Source organism: Hesperophylax consimilis, chromosome 16 (assembly GCF_061612785.1).
Source record: "Hesperophylax consimilis isolate HC1 chromosome 16, BYU_Hcon_1.0, whole genome shotgun sequence".
NCBI lineage: Eukaryota > Metazoa > Arthropoda > Insecta > Trichoptera > Limnephilidae > Hesperophylax > Hesperophylax consimilis.
The window spans coordinates 11,851,184-11,876,164 of NC_142851.1; the positions used below are offsets into that span (position 1 = coordinate 11,851,184).

The following is a 24,981-nucleotide window of genomic DNA, read 5'->3' on the forward strand; positions in this document are numbered from 1 at the left end:
TATTACGGCTTTCAAACGAAAGGTGCGAAACAGAAAAGATTCGGTCACATCCTGAAACTGAACCCAGGCACCACTCTATATAAAGATAGCAGTCAATAAAAACATGCGTTTAGGAAATGAAGATTATCTTGGTAGCTCTATTCGAAGTATGATACAGTTAAATATGACCAAAAGGGGTAGGGTCGAATTAGCTTAGTGGAATTAGAAGCCCTGAGGTTTACTGAGGTCCTGAGTTCCTAGATATGACCGAATCATTTTTTTACTTTTCTGTTTCACATCTTTCGTTTGAGAGTCGTTAGTTCTTTTCTCTGCTCCACAGTCAGGTAGGAACTATGAGAGTGTTTTTATAGTTCCTACCTGACTGTGGAGCAGAAAAAAAATGTTCTGAGTTATTTTCTCTGCTCCAGTCAGGTAGGAACCAGTGGCGGCTCCTACCCAACTGTGAATCCGTACGGATTTCCTGAAAATCTTCATACAAAATACTTTTCTGAGTTCTGAGATACCTAGGTACTAAAGATATAAACTGTTAAGCATGTGACAGACCACGCTATATTCTTGTGGCTTGACCTATTTCAGCATTTCGCTCGCGATACATTCCCATTGGGATTGTATTGCGAGCGATCTGCTGAAATACACCAAGCCATGATGCGTATAGCGTAATCTGTCAGCCCCATTATTCAGTACTCATTTCAAAATGATCGATTATTTCGAGAAGAATTTTGCATTTGTTTTGTAGAAAATTAAGTAGTTTTACATTGAATTTGTGTTATTTATCTGTTCAGTGCAAACCGCCGATAGTTACATAGAACGCATATGCATATGACAAGACATAACAGAATGAAAGGTGTCGACGAATCTCTCAGGGGAAGCCTCACTGGGAGTCCCTGGATATGTTGGGTGGTGAGGGGCGCTACACGCGTTTGCGCAGTGGCATACCCAGATGTTACACAATCCCATGGCAGAAATCGATGCCCCAACCCCGACATTATACTTTTACTAGACATGCAACGGATTGAACTTCAGAGAGGAAATAATTTAACGAAATGCACATAAGTATGCCAGGATGATACGATTCAATACAAACTACATGAGACAATGGAAAAAAATTGTAGATATGTTTAAATCTCGAAAAGATATCACAGAAAATATCAAAGTTTGTTCCCATTGGTGCCAGTAGTGTTTAAAGATATTTTTTCAATGCTAGAAGAAGTCAGATGAACAATTAAGGCGAATCTTAATGTCAAATCACTATTTTGATTAATCTTTATAACGAATCGGTGTACATTGTTAATACCAAAAAATATGCTTTAGATAAATTGAAGGTTTTCCTATCGCATCGCTTGAGTAGAATTTAAATAAAATAATAAATTACTCAATACAAAATATAAATGTAAAGTACTCAAAAATTTTTTTTTCAATAAAAATATATAAACGCATAAAGGAAACAATTTAAAAAAATACAGTATTATAGCTAAAATTATCTGTGAAAGTTTCACTTGATTAACTTTTTTGCTTTCTTATAAAATTATTTACAAAATAAATTAAATAAAAACAGTTTTGTGATTGAAATCGAACGTTTCTAGACTCCGTCTGTCAAGCAATTTTAATGCCTATTACCTACGATATAAGGTATACCAAGAACATGCATATTTTTGGCTTGTAGCTTCCTCTTAACGTGATATCTCTGCATCGAAATGAGATACGGAGTTGAATGAAAGTCGACGTAATGTAGTTTAAGTAAGTAAGTAAGTACTGTGTATCACATTGCGATACACAGTAGTGAATGGTGGATGAAGTCAGAGACGCCCGAGAAAGACAATGGCAATAGCGAAGCATTTCGGGGTCCACTAGTAAATAATAAATATCCGAAAAGGTTTTCGTCACTATTTTATGGGACTGATACTTTATTTTATGGGACTGATACTTTATTTTATGGGACTGATACTATATTTTTTCTTGGCTTATAAAATGCACGATTATTGCAAATGCCAAGATGTAGTCTACTAGCAGTATTTATTTAAAGCATCTGTAATATTTGATGAAGTGATTTCTCAAACCAAAAACAAGTGATTTTGAAAGAATTTCGCGTTTCGTCGTCATCTATAATTGAATATTTTTTTAATCAACTGAACGATTGTGTATCAAAATATGCTTTCACTCCAAAATTATTTCACAAATGAAAGAATATCTTTGTTTTAAACCACTTTACTAAATTTATATACGTCGATCGGTTTCGGTTGAACTCAACCTTCATCAGGACAGTACAAAAGTTTATATTTGTACTGTCCTGATGAAGGTTGAGTTCAACCGAAACCGGTCGACGTATATAGATTTAATAAAGTGGTTTAAAACAAAGATATTCTTTCATTTGTGTAATAATGTCAAGCCACAAAGTGTTTGCTTCCTTCGATAATCCAAAATTATTTAATGAAAGGGTTTTTTCCTAGGCCGAATCGTTCGCAATTGGACATAATAGTATAATTTTGTCTCATACTTTAAGACTAATAACGGAGGTTGGCTCAACGTTCAAATTTTTATTATTTCTGATGAACGTATTACTAAATTCTCGATTGTTTCTAGAGGGATTCTTAAGGATGTAAGTTTTTTTTAAAGATTAATAAAAACAAGACATTAGCATTTGAGTACTTTAAGCAAACATTTTATAAAACGTTTTTAAACTATAAAGTTAGCGTTAAGCACCAGATTTTATTTTTTTAGACGTATAATTAGTAACTTCCTGAGGGATCCCTCTAAAAAATTGAGATTTTAGTAATACGTTCATCAGAAATAATTAAAATAAACCTCACAGAAAGATCCATTTTCTAGGCCTGCTAGGGAAAAGTCGACCGTAAGTCTGTCCATTACGCTGGGCCGCGTATTATGTCGTTAAGATTCTGGCTTTATTTTCAAATTTAATTTTTCCTCGTCTTAAGGCGATGCCATACGTAGTAATGAAAAATCATGTGTTTTTGGTTTGAAAATTTGGTCGCCTAGAAATGTTTCAGATTCTTTAATTAAATACTGCAAGTAGAATACATCTTGACCTTTGAAATAATCGCGTATTTTTTATAAGTCTTTTTATAAGCCCAGAAAAAAAATAATGTATAGGCATATGAAAACTGCTTTAATGTTCAAAATCGCCTACTTACAAACCAATTTTCGGTTATGATTTTATCGTATAATGTGGCAAATTCAGTTATTTATAAAATGATCGGAAAAAATTAAATATTTATGCCTGAACATCCACAAAATAAAATAAAAGGCACTTTTTGGGTATGTTTTTTTCTTGCATAAATCAAAGCAGGCGGATGGTGTTAAGCGGAAATTTAAACCTTATCGCCATCTACGTAAGGGTTGTTATTGATAGCGGCTCAATTTAAAATATTACACGACGTAGTGCATCGCCTTAAGAGGAAAAATTAAATTCGGATTTGTAGCCAAAATACTTGACCAAATTGAATGATTCTTTTTTTGATAAGAGGTATCGTAAATATCTACTACGCATTTGGGATTTATATTATAAAATATAGGCCTTAATATTATGACTTTGATTTTATTGTGAGTTATTAATAATTATTAAAAAAATAAACTTACCTCGTGAATTATTTAAATATACTGTTTTTTGGTCGAAATTTTAATTTAATATTTCGTCAAATTTGTGTTCCAACGTAATTCGGTCGTTTGTAATTTAAAAAGCCGATGTTTTTTTTTTAATAATTAATATTTTTTTATATATATAAAAATTAATATATATATTTTATTAAATTTCTATAATAAGTAGGGCGAGACTTTAAAAAAAAGTTTTTTCACTAACTCACAAATAATTTATAATTTTCCCCTAAAATGGTGAAAAATCGATTTCTTTAATGACAATAGAATATCAATGCAACCCCCTCACAAATAAGCTTTGCCCAACGCCGATTTCATGCTATTTCTCACGGCAACAGATTTAATTAAACACAAATTATGAAAATATTGTTTATAAGTGCGACAAAGTCATCCTCTTTATCCGAGGGGTGTTTCTTATCAGTGGTTCTCAACTTTTTAAATCCAATAATAATAATAATATTATGTTTTGGTGCAATTTCTATCCTTTGTAGTGTAGTGTAGTCTTAAAAATAAATACCATTAGAAACTAGGTAAAATTATACCTGATATCTTTGTATTTAAAATTAACATCGATATTTCTAAATAATAAACTTTTAATTTAATAAACCCTATTTAATAATTTTAATAGAATAACCAATAATATACAATGATTGAGCCCCTGTATACCCGATTTCCACCGATTTATAACTAGTTTCTCGTTAACTCCTTAAGTTTTTAAGTTCCAAAAAATATGTGTTATTTTTAAAGATAATATCTATTCATTTGTTATACCGATACGTTAATTATATGTAATTCCTACAAAATATAGAAAAAAATCGCAAGTAAGTAATTTAAAATGTTTTAGACATCAAAAACTTCACAGTGCATCTTTAAAAGCAACTAAAACATGTGTCGAAAGATTTTTGCTCTATTTTGTATTATTAAATATTTTCACCATTTTCACTTAATTATTATCGTTTTTTAATATTAGTGCGCTCTCTCTAACATTCGTATTTACATATCTCCCTTTTAACCATCTTTTAACGCTGACTACGGGGCCTTAACACCCCGCGTTGCGCAAGTTACACGCATACAATATTACCGTGTATAGACGGTGTCGGGAAGTTCGTGGGACAACACGTTAACCTATTGAATACCGTAAATACCGAATTAATCGAATTTTTCTACAAAAAAGCATAGATTGATTTCGAAATATATTTTTTTTTTATCTATAAAAATCACTTTTCAAGTTTAAAAAAAAAAAAATTATCATAAAGTTATACCGTTGGTCGTTGCGCAAATTTGTTAAATTTTTCGAACGAAATATTGTAATGTACAAAACCTATTTCAAATTAAATAATCATTCAGTATTATTAATCCATAAATTATCTACTGCGCGTAATTTTTTTAAAGTTTTGTGTAATTTTAAATAAAATCATAAAAAAATAGTCGCAGGACGTGTTTTGTGACGAAAATCATTACTTTGTCTATTTGTTCACGGACTTGGAGTAGGGGAGACTAGGAACAATTGGGTCAGTAGTACTAGGAGAATATCTCGCTAACTATAATAGGTACGTAAATGATGCGTCTTCAGGCGATGGCGCTTGTGGCCTGTAGCCTATGCGCCATGGTGGAACCCGGACGCTTCCAATTGGAAGAAGAAAATTTTGATAAACTGTTAACGCATTATAAACGTTAAACGTTTCAACGCATCATAAAATAAACTAGTTGATATTTATTATGCCCCATGCGATTATTTTGAAATTTGACTCAAAATACTCAAATTTCGGATTTGATTTACTCGAAAACGAAAACTCAAGAACATAAAAGTTAAACAAAAAAATCGACTCCGAATTTGTTGTAAATTCACCAGTTTCCCGCTTGTACTACGAGTTTCCGGACACCGTATAAATTTTTTAAAAATTACGCAAAAGTGCGTATACAAGCGCCCTTGAGGCTTTAACAAAAACGGCGATATAAAAAATAATCCAAATATTATTACTATATTTGGATTATTATACATGTGACCAAACGTACAGGAGGTCCGGGGGTAAAGTGCACAAACTTCGGAAAGCGATGCTACATGATGGTAGAAGTAAAAAAGAAAAATCACTTTTTTCGAAATCCCGTTGTTTTTTTCCTTATAAATAATTTAAAAAGTAATATAAATATATGTGTTTAATTTCATGTTTATGTTTACTTACGAGTACTTCGATGTCCAAGAGATAGATGATAAATTACTCGGTAAAAATTCTGGATCCAAAAAACATCGTAATTAATTTCATCTGAACCACGCTGTAGACCTAGCCAGTTGTGCAGGGCAAACGGCTTATAGCGGAACGAATACGTCGTGGCCGTCTTTCGACGAAATTCGAATTTCTGCACGCTGATTATTTGGCCTTCGCATTAATGTTCTTAGGTGGGAGTGCGAATCTCCTCCGGCCTGTCATTAATTAATTGACAGTATTAAAAAAATACGCTTTGAAATCTAAATAATAAATTTTTTTATTCATAGATTTTTCTCAAATTTACTCGCTCCCCAAAGTTTAATTCCACACCCCACAGTTTAGTAATCCCCCTTGTTGAACCACGTGCAGGATTAATTCCGAGGGGAGTGATGCTCCGTGAAATCTTCTCCGGTCCAATTGTAATATGACACACGCGTCATATTTTAAATTGTATTGCACGCGCATTATGTTAACTGCCGCCGTATTGCGCGAGGATGCATTGCGTTAATAATTTTATATTTTATGCTAATCGGTTTAAATTAAATAATTAAACATTGGCAGCTTTAAGTTTGTTTTATCGAATTTCACCATGTTTTGCGTTTCAGCGCATGGTGTTTACATATTGCTTCTAATTTACCATGTTTGTCAAAACATGCTAATGTTTCACCAAGTTTTATCATCTCTTGCGTATTTAACATGTTGTACCGTGGTTTACCTTTTATGGGATGATTCACCAATTTTACCATATTCCACGTACCAATAAGTTTTACCATTTTTTAAATCATTCACCATTATTGAGGTATTTTTAGCGTGTTTCACCGTGTTTCAACGTTTTTGACTGCTCGTGTTTAATCGTATTTTACAATGTTGTCGTTATTCAACATTGAGGTAAAATTACACAAGGTCTCTGTTTTTATCATCTTACGAAATATAATATTACTTATGTAATTCTGGGAATATGAGTTACAACATTTGCAGCTTTTTAAATGTTTCATTGTGTTTTACCATGTTTAACCACGTTTTACCATATTTTAGGATATATTACCGTGTTTTTGCTTTGGCTGTAATATACCCGTACTTCAGATGAAAATACAGCCCACAATTATCTTTTTATTCCACATTCACTTGTAGGAAGAGTTATTCAAGTTGTTTGTGTTTAGTCGTAATTAAGTTTGCTTTATATTTCTTGCTGATAACTTTTAAGTTCCCACCACTCTTGTTTTTAGCACTTATTAAAATAATTTTATCTTAACTATGCACAATATGATTAATAAAACCTAATGCATTAGAGTAAATATTTGGGTGTCACAAATTTTCAGAAAGTATGACAATATCGTGCCCAAACATTGGCAGTGTTGACTGCAGCAAACTTAATTTTGTTTTAAGGCCTCTCACATTCTGATACATTCAGTACAATTTCTATTAATTTGGTTTAGTTCTCAGCGCTCTGCTTTTCTGAAGTGAAAAATTTAACGACAAAAACAAAAAAAAAATGGGTTTGTCCTCTTCATTTTTTCTCATATGTACTAAACATTAATCGCTCCATACATAGTGATCAGTTGGAAATTGTAATTTTTGAATCAACTCGCATATTTAACGCAAGAATTCTAACGCACTTTCTCAAGGGTACATTTAACGATGTTTTCAGATTTTCAAATTGTGTGATAGCTGAAGAGCAAGGTAGTCTTATTGAGGATATCGAAGGGCAGTAGGGGAGGTGTTAGGGCAATACAAGACGTTGAAAACTGGTCCGGCCAAAGACTTCTTCAAGGTTAAACTCTCGGAAAACCGGCTAAAGGACGCGGGTTCCTGTGGTCGTAATGACCAGGCCGCTCGCCCGGATTGGACTAACTTCTCTCGATATCTTGTATATTTTATTTTAATTTTAATCATACTTCCACCTGTAAATATTGTTTTCTTTCTTTATTATTTAACTCTACGTGCTGAAACATCAAGGCAAATACAAGATGTTTCTTTATTCTGATTCACCATGACTGTAACTATGCATATTAACTTTTTTTTTTGCAACAACCTTGCATGGAAGGACACTGGAGGTTCTAAAATTATTTAGAAAATCCTTTTACAGCCTTCGGGAAAGTGGTGAAATGTCAATATCAATTTCCCTGCAATGTCCGGAAAAAGAGATTTCTTTGAGAAGAGGGGCAGCGAGTCAAAAAGTTTTGGGAACTCTGGAAAAGATTTTTATAAAATAAGTTAAATTTTAATGAAGACGATATTTAAAAATATCCAAATTGTTTCAGTGACGCATCATTTCAACATGTATGCAGCATGCCCACATGGTGAAATGATGTGTAAAACTTGGTCGCTGATGGAGGAACTCGGGTTATTGTGTAATAGTGAAAATATATATTTAACGCTTTTTAGGCACAGTCGTCAAAACAACAGAAAGTGGTTGGGTTATAATGTACATTACAGTACCTACCTACCTACTTTCAGTAATGACGGCCTCCGTGGTGGGGGGTTAAAGCTCTCAACCAGCAAGCCAAAGGTTACGGGCTCAAATCCCGGCGTGCCCATATAATTTTTTTCAATTAATTTGTGTTATTTCACATATTACTCAATTTAAATAATATATAGTATATTTGCGGCACGTTCTAGAGTGGAATATACTCTTAGTATCGCCCTGGTGTAAAACCAACATTCAGAAATGAAAAGTTGCTTGAAATGGCTTTAGCCGTGTTTGATGACCAGATCTGAATAGCCAGGTACTTTCTCACCTTCCTCTTCCCATCTCATTTTCCTCCCCACTTCCTCTATTCTCACAAAATACCACAATTGGGGATGCCATAGTCTCACTGGCTCCGGACGGTTGGGAATAGTACTGCGTCAAAATATAACAAGCCGTTTAAAATAATTGCTTTATTCCTTCAAGGTCCAACGCTATTGAAAAAAAATTGCGTCTACAATTGGAATATAATAAATAAATGAAAAAAAAAAAACAGGCGAATGTACCTCAGAGTAAAACTATTCTTACTCTATGCTATGTACCTATTGTTTCAGCATTGGCGCAAAATAAATAAAAAGGGTTAACAATTTATATTATGCGAAATTCGGGATGGTGTTTTGGTTATATACCTTCCTACCAGACTGTTTTTGGATTTTCCTATCCGATAGGTCCGAAACGCAGCGCCAAGCGTCAAGCAAATCTATCGGTGGCAGATAAAATAACGTTTAGCTTAACAACAGGTAGGTACTAATGTTTTCAACGCCGGCTAACGGCTATGTGCTTATTGTTGTTAGCAATATTGGCGCCTAATTAATAAATAAGGTATTACAATTTACACTTCGTGAACGATTTTATGCGTAATTTGAAATAGCCTTTTATTTATGTACCTTCCTACTAGACGTCTTTTTGGATATTTCCATCCGATATGGCCGACACGTAGCGCCAAACATTAAGCAAATATATAATGGCAGTAAGTCTTTTAGCCCTTTTAACGAGAGTATTTTTATCAATATATATATATTTTATCAATATATATATATATATTATACACATTATAATATATATGTACAAGCTGTTGAAAGAATACAATGCAAATTCTTACGTTTTATAAAATTTAAAATGCGTATTCCAGCAATTATGTTGAACTACAACACTCCATAATAAATATGCTCAAATTGTCAGACAGAAGAATTTTCACTTACTTGGAATTTCTATATAAAATTCTAAATGATTTAGTTGATAGTCCGGTGTTGCTAGAATAAGCTTCCGGATTCCACAACTAGAAGATAGGATTTATTTTAGTGCAGAAATTCTGGGACTAACTACCATATGCATTCCTCTGTCCCCAGAATACTAATGGAGGGAAACAATTATAACAAGTCAGTGGACATCTTCAATTTATCTAAATATAAAACGTTCTTAACGAAGAAATTGAGTTATGTACAATATTGTACAATATATTTATAACAGTTTCAACTTTCAACGCTAAATCAGAATTATTATTGGTATCCGGGGTATAGCCCGTTAGAAGCAATTCGTTATTTATTATTTTTATTGATTAGTGACGTGTCAATCTCTTACAAGTTTAGTTTGAGTTAACAGGCTTGTCGTGCGTATATTCGAACTATTTTTAGTTTATTAACGAATAGTTTTACTTCCAAAGTGTATATATCTATTACGCAAATAATTGTATTGGAACTAAAATTACATTTATTAAGTATGTCACAGGTTTTAAAAATTAGTTTAAGTAAAGGAGTAGGTACATTTCTTCAGTAAACAATATGATATTTTTAAATACCAGGTTAAAGTACCCACATAAATATTTTATTTTACTGATTTCCATTATTGGTGCATAAAATTATATTTCTTATAAAACACCTAATCTTATTTTATTTTCAACGCTAGACATTATATTCATACTAAATGAGGAGGCTTCACTGAGTAAAGAACACTATAACGCATAAAATAATTTACTATGAAAAACGTTAAATATCGGGCAATAATAAAATAATATAAATAAATCTCTAGAAATAACGTCAACGGTAATTTTGGTTGAAAATATGATACGATAACAACGATATCAGCGATGACGTTGGATGAAGTTACCTTCAACCCCCAGTAATAGTTGTAAGCAGTTCAGACTCTTATGCGGTATACTTGATCGTCCATGGATCGTGAATTCGATTTATTTCCACTCTGAGAGCTTAGTTAGTTCACCTCCAAAAATTAATTAGCCAGTCATTTTGCGTAGCGAACGATGTTATCCAAAAAGTCGTCCACATTGAGCTTATCCGATACCTTGAAGGTCTCGCTAAAAGCAGACGCTTTTGTCTACCGACTGTCGGAATCATATTTTGACTGTGCTCACCAACATCGCTAACTGATGAAAGATTTGTCAATATCGTATTGACATAGTGCTATATGGATCAGTATAAAATCGTCGGTAGTTACGCCTATCGATTCGACATTGTAAAGTTATCGATTTCACTGTGCTAGACCCCCAGGTCAATTTGAATGCGTTGCAATACGTCGAGTAATATTTTAAATTGAGCCGCTATCAATAAAAACCCTTACGTAGATGGCGATAAGTTTTAAATTCTCGCTTAACACAATCCGCTGTTTTGATTTATGCATGAAAAAAACATGGCCAAAAAGTGCCTTTTATTTTATTTTGTGGATGTTCAGGCGTAAATATTTAATTTTTTTCCTATCATTTTATAAATAACGTAATTTGCCACATTATACAATAAAATTATAACCGAAAATGGGTTCGTAAGTAGGAGATTTTGAACTTTAAAGCAGTTTTCATAGGCCTTATACATTATTTTTTTATGGGCTTATAAAAAGACTTATCTAAAAAATACTCGATTATTTCAAAGGCCAGGATGTATTCTACTCGCAGTATTTAATTAAAGCATCTAAAACATTTAGAGCGACCAAATTTTCAAACCAAAAACACATGATTTTGCACTACTACGTATGGCATCGCCTTAAGCTTCTACAGAGTTGTCGAGGTAACCTGGACCCACCCTGAAAAATCAATATATTAATACGTATATTGAATATTATAAAAAATATATTGTCTGCTCCCAAAATGATGGCTAGTGAATTTACGATGATATTGAATACTTACACGTGCTAAAATACCACGTTCGTGCAATAACATATTTTTTGTTAAAGTAATACCTACCTGCCAGTATTAAAATTATCCGTGTGCTTAAAGAATATTAAAGAAAAAATCACTTGACTACAGCGGAAACAATATGAATACAGGTTTAGATTAACAAATTAACATTTCACGCTGAATACTTAAAAAGGGACACCTTTATAAACGCAAACGAAGTGAATCTTATGGTTAATGAATAGCCCTTTTTACTCGTTTAACCTTCGAAATGTACTGAATGTGATGGTGGTGTGCAGCAAAGCACTTCGTTAATATTTGTGGATTGCTGGGTGGAATAAGGATGTAGCCTAAAATAGTTATGAAAAATATATTTTTAAAAATTAACTTTTTCTTAGGGACTGTTGTTGTGTCTACATTTTAATTTATTTATTTAAGTGATTTTTAACAAGTTTCTCTTTAACTCGTTATGTTCTAAAAAAAAATTGTTATTTTCGAAGATAATATCAATACATTTGTTTTGCAGAAACGTTAATTATTTGAAATTAATAATAAAGGTTAATTCCCTCGATCGAAAAAAATCGCTAAGTAAGCTCCGAAAATTATTAAAAACAAGTTTTGTTTTGTTATTTAATATGTTGTAGACATGAAAAAATCACAGTGTATCTTTAAATGCAACTAAAGCATTTGTCGGGAGATTTTCGCTCTATTTCAAACGAGTCGTGTTTTATTAAATATTTTCAACATTTTCGCTTAACTGTTACCGTTTTTCAATATTAGCGCGCTCCCTCCAACATTCGTATTTACATATCTCCTTTTCAAACCATCTTTGAACGTTTACTACGGGACCTTAAAGTCTTTTTATATGTCAAGAAAAAAAACAAAGGACCAGGCCTATAAAATATACAATATAGTTAAAAAAAAATTTTAAATTAAAAAAAAATATATTTGAAGTACAACTAAAAGTGAACGGTTACAGAGTTATTTAGAAAATGAATTGATAATACAAAGCTTTTTGATGTATCTTAGTCAAGGACTTTAAAACACGCCAATTAATTTTTAGTGGATATTTTTTGTCTAAAATAAACAATGAGAAAAATACAGACACAATTTTTTTATTGAAATTGAGTAAAATGTAGTGTATTCTTTTCTTTCACCAGTTAATATAACACGTTTTATTAATAACCCTGGCGATAAATATTATGACCTAAATATAGATATGTGTATGGAGTAACAACACGTACCCGAGGATTTTAATGAGCGATTCTTGAGCGTAAGAAAATCGTCAGTTTCCAGTCATTTTGCTGTCCGATGACATTATTTTAAATAAAAAATAAAAATGTATTTTCCATCACATCCCCATTGAGTAGTTGGGTACAGCCTACCGGTTCACGTGATACACTATCCATCTCATTCTAGCAGCATGGCAACAGTCGAGACAGAGTGCGTATCATAGTGATCCATCGCGAAGTATGATAGATTTTTTTTTTGTGTTTTTTCAATTGAAAAAAATATCATCAGACAGCATAACGACACTTACGTTTTTAAATAATGATACTCCGGATACGTGCTGTTTTACATAATTTATAATATTTTATATATAACAACAACACAGGTGAACTCCTCCACAACACAGGCAAACTCCTAGCGTGGAGGACAATGTACTTTATTTGTAATACTACTTTTATTTAAGAATAAATAAAAAAAACGTCGATTCTGAGTAAATCAGTTTTATTACAGATCTATATGGTTATTCACAGAGTATTGATTGCTTTGTAGGCAGACGGATTTCACTACGTTATACTAGTCGGGTCTTATTACAGTGAAGAAATTCTTGGGACTAACTACCATATTCTGTATTCTATGATAGACTCGTTGTCGATGATAATGCATTCTATAAAATTTTGGTGGCACTCATGCAAACACTCGCGCGCACACATGCATGTATCCGAAATTGGCTACTAGGCAGCCTTAGAGATGGTTCAACTAGGTTTGCAAAGTGTCCATTAAAAAAATATTGTAAAAAAAACATTCCAAGTTTACTGGTATTTTGGGACTTGGTTGTTATTCCACCAAGCCGCACAATTACAAACGAGTATGGTGGGAAAATCTGTTATATATTGAGTGGCTATTGACGTATTGACCAGTACCGTGTAGACATTGTGCCTCCCAACAGCTCCGAGAAACGCTGTAGAAACTCTGTTGTTTCTTCTTACAATTTATTAAAAAGGTGTTCAGTAAATTAACCAAAATGCATCTGGTGTCCGTGATCGCGTTTGTGGTTTTATGCCTCGTCTGCATGTGCAGTCAGTCAACTGCAACTCAGGTTTCACAGTGCAATGGTATGTACCAGTTTCATCCTTTTGTTTTTATTATGATTGCATTCAAAAGGGCTTCACTGTTGTGTTACCGTCTGACATCAATACGAAAACAAGTTTCATGAGGTTATATATTCATATTATTGTTCATATTCATTTTGTTATTAAAAAAAAATACTGCAATATGTCGATTTTGTGAAAAATCAGAGCAAATAATGAATCAAATATCATACTGTATTCATTTAAAGAAGAATTTCTGTGGCAGACACCGGGGGGATTTGATGTCTATACAAATGTACAGTTTTATTCCGAGACTGAAGAAATTTTGCTTACTTGACCTTAAAAAGAATAGGAAATTCACTGTTTTGTGTAAAAATCCCGGGCCACACCGGGTTCTTTAGCATGTAAACAAATGAAAATAAACAAAAACAAATATTGGCACATTGCATACATTTCGCTAACTGCTCCGAACTTATGGCTGAATGTTGAAAACACTAGAAAAGGTAGAGCTGTTTATTTACGTTTTTATTTATTTGTTAATGCCATTTTTAGGGGCTTTTACAGATTAAAAATATACACTTTATATTATTCATATCTAAACTGCCTCAGTAACAATCTTTTGAATTTATTAAGCGATAAGTTGAAGGTGTTTACTGACTCGGTATAATTATTTCCCTCCATTATTATTCTGGGCAACGAGGAATACATATAGTAGTTAGTACCAGAATTTCTGCATTGAAATAAATTCCAACTTCTAGTATTACATACTGGAATCCGAAAGGTTTCAAAGCAAGTAATATTGTGGACGATCAAATGCATCATTTAGAATTTTGTACAAAAATATCTACTACTGAGTTTCAGCTTGGATGGGATAATTTGTGGGTTAATTTCCGCATCCAAGACTTGCATTTATTCAATTACGAAAATAAATCGAAATTAAAATGGCTATATTTAATAATGACGTTGATACTCAGAAGAAACTGGTTAGTAACAACTAACTTGTCGTTCAAACTTTTAATTTTCCAGCGAAAAAAAAGGTATAGGTGCACCCATAGACATATGAATATTAGTAGACCTGCCCTAAGTGATTAAAAGCGTATTATCCCCACTCCCCATACCGGTTCCATTGGAGCCGGCTGTGCTCGCGTATGGCCTCAAGTGAAATTTGAAAACGTGACGTCATCATTCTTGTGCGAACTATGGTCGAGGCATCATCGGTTCATTTTACGAAATAACACGACAAAATGTTGACTTGTGCTATGAAAACTTGTAAAAATAGATGTGAAAAAGAGAATAAACCCAATTGTCGTATTACATTCCATATATAAGCATTATTTTACTTTATTTTAAGCATATTCACATCGTATAATATGGATCAGTTGTAGAAACATAATATACTATCACATCGAGAAACGTCTGGACGCGAAACACAAAGCTGGTTGGTTGCTGGGAAGTAAATTATGAACATTTATAAAAGTGTCTTAACTAAATACTTAAACGAAATATTCGACTCTGAAAATAGAACCGAATTTTTTTGCCGAATTTGGACTTCGCAAATTTGTTCATAACGTGGCGAGTAATTTGCGCTCCCATGTAAAAATGTCTATTCATTCAAAAGCAGATTTTACTTTTAAGAAGTAAATGGTGATATTATAATGCGAGATGCCTATTTACTGTCAGATTGATTTATTGACGAATCACAGTCAGCTTCACTCCCTTCGTTCTTCAACAGTTGATTTTACCCCTCGCCATTATCTTCTCGTCTATTAATTCCTATGTCTGTGGGTGCACCACTTTTTTGTACGATAAAGAACCCAACCTCTCTATCTTTGCGTCGTTTTTACCTCTATTTATTGTACCTGACAATAAAACAATGTAATTACATATATACCGGTTTAAAGGTATGAATTAATATTTTTCTTAGAAATGATATCTGACATGAAAATCTATTCAAGTTTTAACACGTCGCCAGTTACGTTCGAAACTAGTTAACACACACGAAGTTATTGTTTTTTTGTTGTTTTATAATTTACATGTAACTTTTATACATCATAAATATATATAATATAACATTATTATTATCTTGAAGTGGTGTATTAATTATATACATTGAAATGTTCGAGTTGGTAGTAAAACTATAACTCATCGTTGGTTTTGTAAAGGTTAACTCATGACCACATTATTATAATAATAATTATAACACTGTTCTTGATATTATGCGATTAGTTCTTGTTGGCATTGAAAACGCTAATATTTTTTATGACGTTTACATATTTAGCAATTCACCTAGAATAAACGTGTTTATACAGTGTACATTATGTATATATCAACAATATATTTGCAATACATTAGTTGGGTCGAGGCTAAATGAATTTTATTCTTGTGAAGCAATAATTCTTTCTATTCAAACCATCTCAAACTTCTACAATATTATAAATCAGAAAAAATCTGTTAAATGAGGAACGCGTCTTACAATTCCATTTTTTTATTACAGATATTTTTGCTCATTCGATGAGAAATCAACAACATGGTTCTGATAAGTAATCAAATAAGAATTAATTTAATTAATTTGCGGTTAATAAAATGAAAGGTTAGATTTTTTTGCTTCTTTAAACTTATAGAAATGTGTGAATATTGTGTTATTAGAATGAACTTATCGAAGTTTTAATAACTTTACTTTTATTTTATTTCTTTTATTCCAAGTTGGCAGCTTATAAAAAAATATAGAGAAACAAAATAATAATAAAAATATAGCTCGATTGGTGTTGGCCTCCATAATAGTAATAATAATATTTTGATGATTTGTATAGCGCCTTTTTTTTTATGAAAAATCACCTCAAGGGCGCTATACAAATATATAATAAATTTCTACAATTATCTATGTCATTATTAACTATACATGGAGATAATATACAGTACCATACTTACCTGGTATATCACTTAAGATTAACACCTAATTACAAATTGTTTATTAGTGAAATTTAGATTTAGGATTTAGGACATAATTGGAAAATTCGATATAATTGGACTTTCTCTCAGGAATGGTATATTTTAAGGGTATGACAGCATAAAAAGGTAAGTTTTTAGTTTAGACCTGAATTCTCTTGGAATTGTTATGGATCCTAGTTCCGCAGGAAGTTTATTCTAAGACTTTGGTCCAGATATTCCGAAAGCGCGATCACCAAACTTAGTATTTGGTTTGCGCTTAGATTCCATCAGTCTGTCTATCTACAGGTTCTGGGTTCGAGTTCCAGTTGCGACCGTAATCTTTTATTTTATTTTGAGTGTCGTATCCTATGTTCATACACATAGAAAAATGAGTGCTGATTTATTAAAATTCTGTTAAAAACGTGATGCCATTTCCTGGTAAAATATTAATGCATTCAGAACATATAGGAACACGTGTTCATGCAGCTGAGCTGATCTTGATAAGTATAATTAATAATGCGAAAATATAGAATTTAACACGTGTTAGGACATCCTTATAACACATTCGTGCTTTACCGGTAGTTTGTTATGAAATCTGTCAATTCAATCGTTAAAGGCCTGCAGTCCCGTGTTTAACAGGAATACGAATAATTTGACCAGATTTCAAATAAATTAGCAATTTTTTAAATCAGTGACTTTTCACTGTGTATTTTTATTGAGAGTAGTTGTAAATATTATTTTCAAGTATTTAGAAGTATATGCATGTTTATCTAATGCGTATTACCTGTATTTGTGTAATTATCAAAAACGTAAAACAGAATTTAAAAAGGTTTACTGCCAAATAATGAACTATTTAGCATCACTTGATATTTTCATTTATTCCATACTAAAATTTAAATCGCAAGTTTCGAACAATTTGTTTGGTTAGTTTTAATAATTATATATAATCTGTAACCTTTCCTTACTTTTTACTTATTATATATAATCTGTAACAGACCTTTACTTTTTATTTATTATATATAATCTGCAACCTACCCTTACTTTTTATTTATTATATATAATCTGTAACCTACCCTTACTTTTTATTTATTATATATAATCTGTAACCTACCTTTAATTTTTATTTATCATCATTAAAATCGCTTGACAAACGGAGTTTAGAAACGTTCGATTTCAAGCACAAATCTGGTATTTGTTTATTTTGTAAATAATTTTATAAGAATGCAAAAAAGTTAATCAAGTGAAACTGTCACTGATAATCTTAGCTATAATACTGTATTTTTTTAAAGTTTTTTCCTTAACGCGTTCATACATTTGTGGTGAAAAAAAAAATTTCGTAGTTTACTTTTATATTTTTTATTGATTAATTTATTTTTTTATTTGTATTCTACTCAAGCAAAACGCTGGGAAAACCTTCACTTTATCTAAATGTATTATGATATTCATAATGTATACCAATTCGTTACAAAGATTAATAAAAATGGTGATTTAGCATTAAGTTTCTCCTTTTTAGGGTGAATTGCCTAATACAAAAAAAAAGTTTCTCCTTAATATATTTTTAATATGCCTCCCCTTGTAAACAAACAATAAACTAAACACGCCTGTAATATTTATTACTTGTAAAACAACAAAAAAATTCGACTCAGTCAAAACTGTGTTTGTTCCGCAAAATGCTCAATGCAAGGTAGACAAGAAACCCAAGAAATCTGCTTAAAGGTTTTTGTTTGTTGTTAAAATTATTACGCAGACACGGTTAATACAATAATACTATTATACCAGAAATGACCTTCTGTGTGTCACGCATGAGGAAATTTAACAGGAAATTGACACATCCCATCGAATTTATGTGATAAATTGAATGTGTTACGAATTAGGCAGAAATTTTGACACGGGCATTTTTCGAAATAAAATTATTATTTCGGAACTATAATTAAATTATAATGGTGATATAAGAATTCCAAAAGAATTTATTTTTTCTTCACTAACGAAAAAATATAGGTACAGAATCTGAAATCAGTTTACACCCAAAAATAAACTTAACTTATCACTTTATCGGGTTCTGTTTGGTAACCATTTATACAAGGCAATTTATACTTGGCGTACTTCAAACGATAACCGGGTAACTCAGGGAAGTGGAAAAAAGTTATGTAAAGTCATAAAAAGAGATTAAAAAAGGTTAAATAAGTTATTACAGTATAGATATATAGAACAGTTTTTTCATGACTTTTATATCACTTTTAAAAAGTGTGTTGAATCGTCAAAGTCCTGAGATATGAAGGAACCATTAGAACGTCATTTTTTCTTCTTTCTTAAGGTTTGCAAGACGTTAGTTTTTAAGCTGTGCTTGTGGTTTAGTGGTGGTAATTTTTTTATTGTTTAGCTGTTAAATGCAAATTTTTATGCGTTTTAAAAACTTGTTAATAATATTTGGTTTCAGAATCTAGGGTAATCAAAAAAAAAAAATATTGAGAAAAAAATTTAAAAAATTTATTACTCTTCAGTGATTTGGTTCGCAACTATACAGCAATTTAATATGTAATGCGTATAGTAAATTTCTGTTTACAACTTCTATTGTAAGCAGAGTAACACCATAAGTGTGTTTTCCATTGAATGATTGCGTTAAAAGCCAATATGGTAGCACTTACAGAGTTGTTACCTTTTTTTATGTACATGCCATAATAATAATAAATTTGATTATATAGTATAATTTTTTTAATTTGCTGTTTCATCGAAGGCCAAACATTATTTTTCAGACAGTCTGAATAAAATATAGCTGACAAAAAATATTAAAGTCTCTTAATTGCAGACTGGTAAAAACAGATTATCTTAAACAAAAGGTAGGCAATAGCAAATAATTGCTTGGGAATGACTTTTTTAACTGACCAAACAGGTTGCAATCATTGATTTATTATATTTAGATGAGACATGAAGCGAAAAAATTTGTTCCGCTTTTTGACCTCCAACTGACCTCCAACTCTCCCAATGCTCTAACTAAAACCATAGAATCCGATCTACGCGCACCGCCCATCGCGTTCTAATAGTGGAACAAGTTTCGATAAGACATTCGTACACAGTGTAACCTCTACTTATATCTCTATGGTTGCAGCAAAACGTGTTTTTATTTAATGTTTATTCAATTCAAAGAATTGCAACAGTCATTCAGACTGATTCTCAGATAATTTCAGGGACGGATTGATGGGTAGTTTGATTCCAAACAAATTTAAAAAAAAAAATGTTTTTGAAATTAGTGCATTTTTTTACAAATCGTCTCACGAAATTCTACGGAAAAACATTCCTGTATAATACATGGTGCAGCAAAACAGACAGTGTAGTTTTGAAGGGCAGGTCATTCTCGTGCGTTGAGGGTAGGAACCTGGGAGTAGTCCCTTTATGTCTGAGGGGTCGTGTCGTTTTCAGTCGTTACCATGATTTGGTCCGGACAAAACCTTTCTTGGAAAAACTGATTCTTGAAAATGGCCGCCAACCAGTGGACTTTCTTCCTGTAGGGCTACATAAAGGAAAATGTTTTTAAACATCGGCTTCTTACCTTCTTACTCGTCGAAATGTGCAAAAATGCGGTCGAAAATTTCAGAAATCGCCTTCATCATTGTATCGCTGCTGGGGGCTATCATCTTTCTAATGTCATATTCAGTACTTGATGCATAAAACGGCGTGATGTATCGAATAAAATACAAAATAAAACCATTTTCTGTAAGTTCCGCCGTTTTTTAATAGTATCGCTGCTAAGTTAAAAAAACTGTGACCTTTTTATTTACAGAACTAGTACCTTTTACTCACTGTGCGCTAAACAACTATTAGATTTCTTAGAACTTACCTCGCAAAATATCTGTAGTTTTAGACGGTGGAAGTAGTTTTATGCATGCGTAATACATTCCGACATGTAAAAAAAACAGTTTTTGAAATATCGCTATCCATACGGAGAAAACTTACTGATATAAAATACTTCATATTCATTTATTAAAAATCTAGCTTAATTATTCGTTTTAAAAACGGGGCTGCAGGCCTTTAACGAATGAATTGAGAGAGTTCCTAACAAAGTATAAGTTTTAAATCTAGTGTTTTATCACGGAACACGTGTTCATACAAATACTGATATTGTCGCATTCCGTCATGATTTTTATTAATCAAATAACACATGTTCTCGATATATTCTGAATGACAAATATTTCATCAGGAATTTGGCATGGTACCACTTTTTTAACAGGATAATTTTTATAGCAGATGACTAACCCGTAACTTTAATTATTGTGAAAAGCAATAAGACATGTTTTTTGTATTTTTCGGTTTAGATTGTCATGCTTATCTGCGCAGGTGAGCAAAGAGGCACATGCTAACCATTTTTTTTTAAATCCAAGGATTATTTTTGGGAATCACGACGCCTGCGACAGCAAGAACGGGGGAAAATTTATTGGCAATAAACCTATTGTTTTGGTTGTGTGTTACACACTGTGGTCATTTAACAATGTGTTTATTTCCGTTTATGTAAATAAGAATGTATGTTGCCGGCGGACGGTCACTATTCCTGCGGCGTTTGTCAGATATTTTATAAAAATCTACAGTTTTATTCCGAGGGTAACGATATTGCACACTTTGGAATTATTTCACAATTTGGAATTATTTCACAATTTGGAATTATTTCACAATTTGGAATTATTTCACAATTTGGGATTATTTCACAATTTGGAATTATTTCACAATTTGGAATTATTTCACAATTTGGAATTATTTCACAATTTGGAATTATTTCACAATTTGGGATTATTTCACAATTTGGAATTATTTCACAATTTGGGATTATTTCACAATTTGGAATTATTTCACAATTTGGAATTATTTCACAATTTGGAATTATTTCACAATTTGGAATTATTTCACAATTTGGCAGACGGGTTTGGGTACCGCCGCCCGGTAAATATAGGGTTTTCCAATAAGAGGTGTTATTTTGAATATTAATTAAGGAATTAATGATTTTTATGGCCGGAATTGGATGGTATTGATTTGGACAATGTTTACTTTCAACAAGACGGCGCTACGTGCCACACAAGCAACGAAACCATTGATCTTTTACGGGAAAAGTTTCCGGACCGTGTTATCTCTCGAAGAGGTAATCACAATTGGCCACCGAGATCTTGTGATTTAACACCTTGCGACTTCTTTCTTTGGGACCACGTGAAAGAGAAGGTCTACGCCAACAGCCTAGCGTCGATTCAAGACCTCAAAGATGGAATTCGTGAGGCTATCGAGGACATAAGGCAGCCACTTTGCGATTTGATTATGGAAAATTTCATTAAAAGGATATGGTCCTGTAGGCGTGGTCGTGGTGGTCATTTGACTGATGGTATTTTTCTCTATTAACGGCATACCTTCCTCTTTATAATGAAATAAACATTTGATCATTTATATAAAAAAAAATGGCATTTTTCTTTGAAAATCTAAATAACACCTCTTATTGGAAAACCCTATTTATTGGGTAACCAACACCTTTGCCATAAGTCACTCCAAGTGTTTAGCAGGGTTTCCCGGGTTCATCGGGTGAGATGTGTTCAGGATGCGCCAGCGGAATTGTTTTATGGACTTTTTTGCCTTTTTGGGACACTATTATGTTTTGCAAGTTGGCCCCCGAATCCGCCCCTGGACAATGCAGAAAGTGTTAAATTCGTAACGAAATACCAGGAAAGGCGAAGAGAGTTTGTAATAGAAAGTAGGTCGTCATAAGTCGTATACAAAGGTAAGCGTTTGTTGTACCTTCTTTATTATTAAATTGTCAATATTATGCCGCATACATAAACACATACATATCACACACACAAATTTAAATATGATAATTATTATAGATGTTACGTAACACTGTAATTTTTGTTCATAAAACATTAAAAGTTATTACATAAATTTTACTCATGTCGACAAATGTCATACGTTATTATGTTGTAATAACGTATCACACGTACGTAACATTCAAATAACCTGTGAAATAATTAATCAGTTAGTAAACACGACATGTTATTTTATACTTGTTTATGCGCTGCGCCGGTTTCGCCTGGCTACGGACATCTTTAAACCGGTCAGAAGTGAAACAAGTAAACAAAAAAACATTCAGTCACCACTAACCGGATAGGTGCCCAATGCTGGGAACCCCCATTATTCGAAAATGATGCCAATTGTGTGAACATATCGATCGGTAAAACATTGATCTTACCATCAGCCACTACGGGACGAAGATTGACAAGCGTTACTCGAACATTTCGTCAAGTGGGAAGCATTTTTATAAAATAATGTATTAAATTGTATAACAAGTCAATTTTAACAATGCATTTTTTGATAACAAGGTTAAGGCGATGCACTAAGTCCTGTAATATTTTAAATTGAGCCGCTATCAATAACAACCCTTACATAGATGGCGATAAGGTTTAAATTCCCGCTTAACACCATCCGCCTGTTTTGATTATTGCAAGAAAAAAACTTGGCCAAAAAGTGCCTTTTATATTATTTTGTGGATGTTCAGGCATAAATATTTAATTTTTTTCCGATCATTTTATAAATAACTTCATTTTCCACATTATACAATAAAATGGGTTCGTAAGTAGGAGATTTTGAACTTTAAAGCAGTTTTCATAGGCTTTATAGATTATTTTTTTCTGGGCTTATAAAAAGACTTATCTAAAAAATGCTTGATTTTTTAAAGGCCAAGATGTATTCTACTCGAAGTATTTAATTAAAGCATCTGAAACATTTCTAGGCGACCAAATTTTCAAACCAAAAACACGTGATTTTGCATTACTACGTATGGCATCGCCTTAAATGTTTTTAGGATATTTACAATAATATCCCGCGTGATAAACTTCACACAACGTGCTTTATTTTGACATATCTGACATAATTAGTAAAAGTAGTGCTAGGCAGTTTGTACAACTAGATTTTTTGTTATGCTCGCCGAAATTAATTCTATTAAAATTTGTTTGCATTTAGTGATTCATACGTTAAATACGTCAAAAGCATTCTTATGGATTATATTCAATATTCTCGAAGTTCTGAATAAGGCGAACAGGAATACTACAATTGTGATTCCGTGTTGGAGTTGTCGCAATAATACGGTAGATAATGTCTCGATGTTGGTGGCTTGCGAGGTATATCGAAAGATATCGAAAATAGTTCAGGGTTGTCAATTATTGAATTTATGATTTTACATGAATAAGACTGAATTTTTTTAAGAGTGATTTCTTCTAGGTTAGGTTTGGATCAAATCAATATTTTCTTTCTAACTCAATAGACTTCAGATGTATCAATTTGATTCCAGACTACAATATACCGAGCGCATTTTACATCATTATTTTAAGTAGAGAAATGTTTCGATTATTTTAACTATCGTTGATTTAACAAATATTTCGATTACGCCCTTCACTACCTATTTCTCAAAAAATTGACACCTTTGTTTATGAGTAAAATCTACAACGAAATTGCCTACCCCAATAAATTGTCACAATACAACCAAACTAGCTGATATGTACCAGTCGTTGCTGGGGGTTATCGTTAGGACATAGACATATACCATCGTGGACTTTTCTGTAAGCCTTTTTAAGATATACAATTCCTTAGTACATTATTTTTTATGTACTCATAAGGTTTAGCCAGCGTTAGCAATGTAATCGAAATATTTTTTTACGGTTTTCGTAAAAATCGTTTTAACATCGACTTTTCTCTTCTTTCTTTAAATATTATCTGCATGTATTTTATACGTAAGCCTTTGGAAGAAATTCTCTAAATGACAATAAAAACCCCATCAAATTTATAAGAACTAAGAGCACAGACAGACAGACGCGGATAGCGAATTGGTTTTATACTATTTACTAGCTGGCATTTACCCGGCGTTGCTGGGGATTATCCTTATGAGATAGTCATATACCGCCATTAACTTTTCTGTAGGCCTTTTTAAGATATACAATTTCGTAATACATTACTTTGATGTATCTCATAAGGTTTAGTCAGCGTAAGCAATGTAAGCGCCAGAAAGAAATTTTTACGACTTGATTAAAAAACATCGATTTTCTCTACTTTATGTAAATATAATAAGCATGTTTTATATATATAAACCTTTCGCAAGAAATTTTTAAAATGATAGTGAAAATTTTATCAAAATCTGTTGCACAGTTTAGAAGAACTAAGCGCGCAAACAGACGGACATGAATAGCAAATATTTTGATTTTATATTATTTTGAGATAAAGAGATAAACCTCAGAGTTTAAAGTTTAAAGGATTTTTTGCTGTTTTCTAGGTTATCAAGACATTATTTTTAGTCACGACACAAATAAATTA

At 32.2% G+C, this 24,981-nt stretch overlaps 1 protein-coding gene across 1 annotated transcript in view; it reads left to right on the top strand.

Moving 5' to 3' along the window:
* The first annotated feature begins 13,556 nt into the window (after positions 1-13,556).
* Positions 13,557-24,981, top strand: part of Npc2b (Niemann-Pick type C-2b) — a 40,259-nt gene continuing 28,834 nt past the window's right edge. The window contains exon 1 of the mRNA XM_089640615.1: positions 13,557-13,746. Within this exon, the coding sequence (XP_089496741.1) occupies positions 13,656-13,746 (91 nt within the window). The 5' untranslated portion in view covers positions 13,557-13,655. The remainder of the gene's footprint in view (positions 13,747-24,981) is intronic.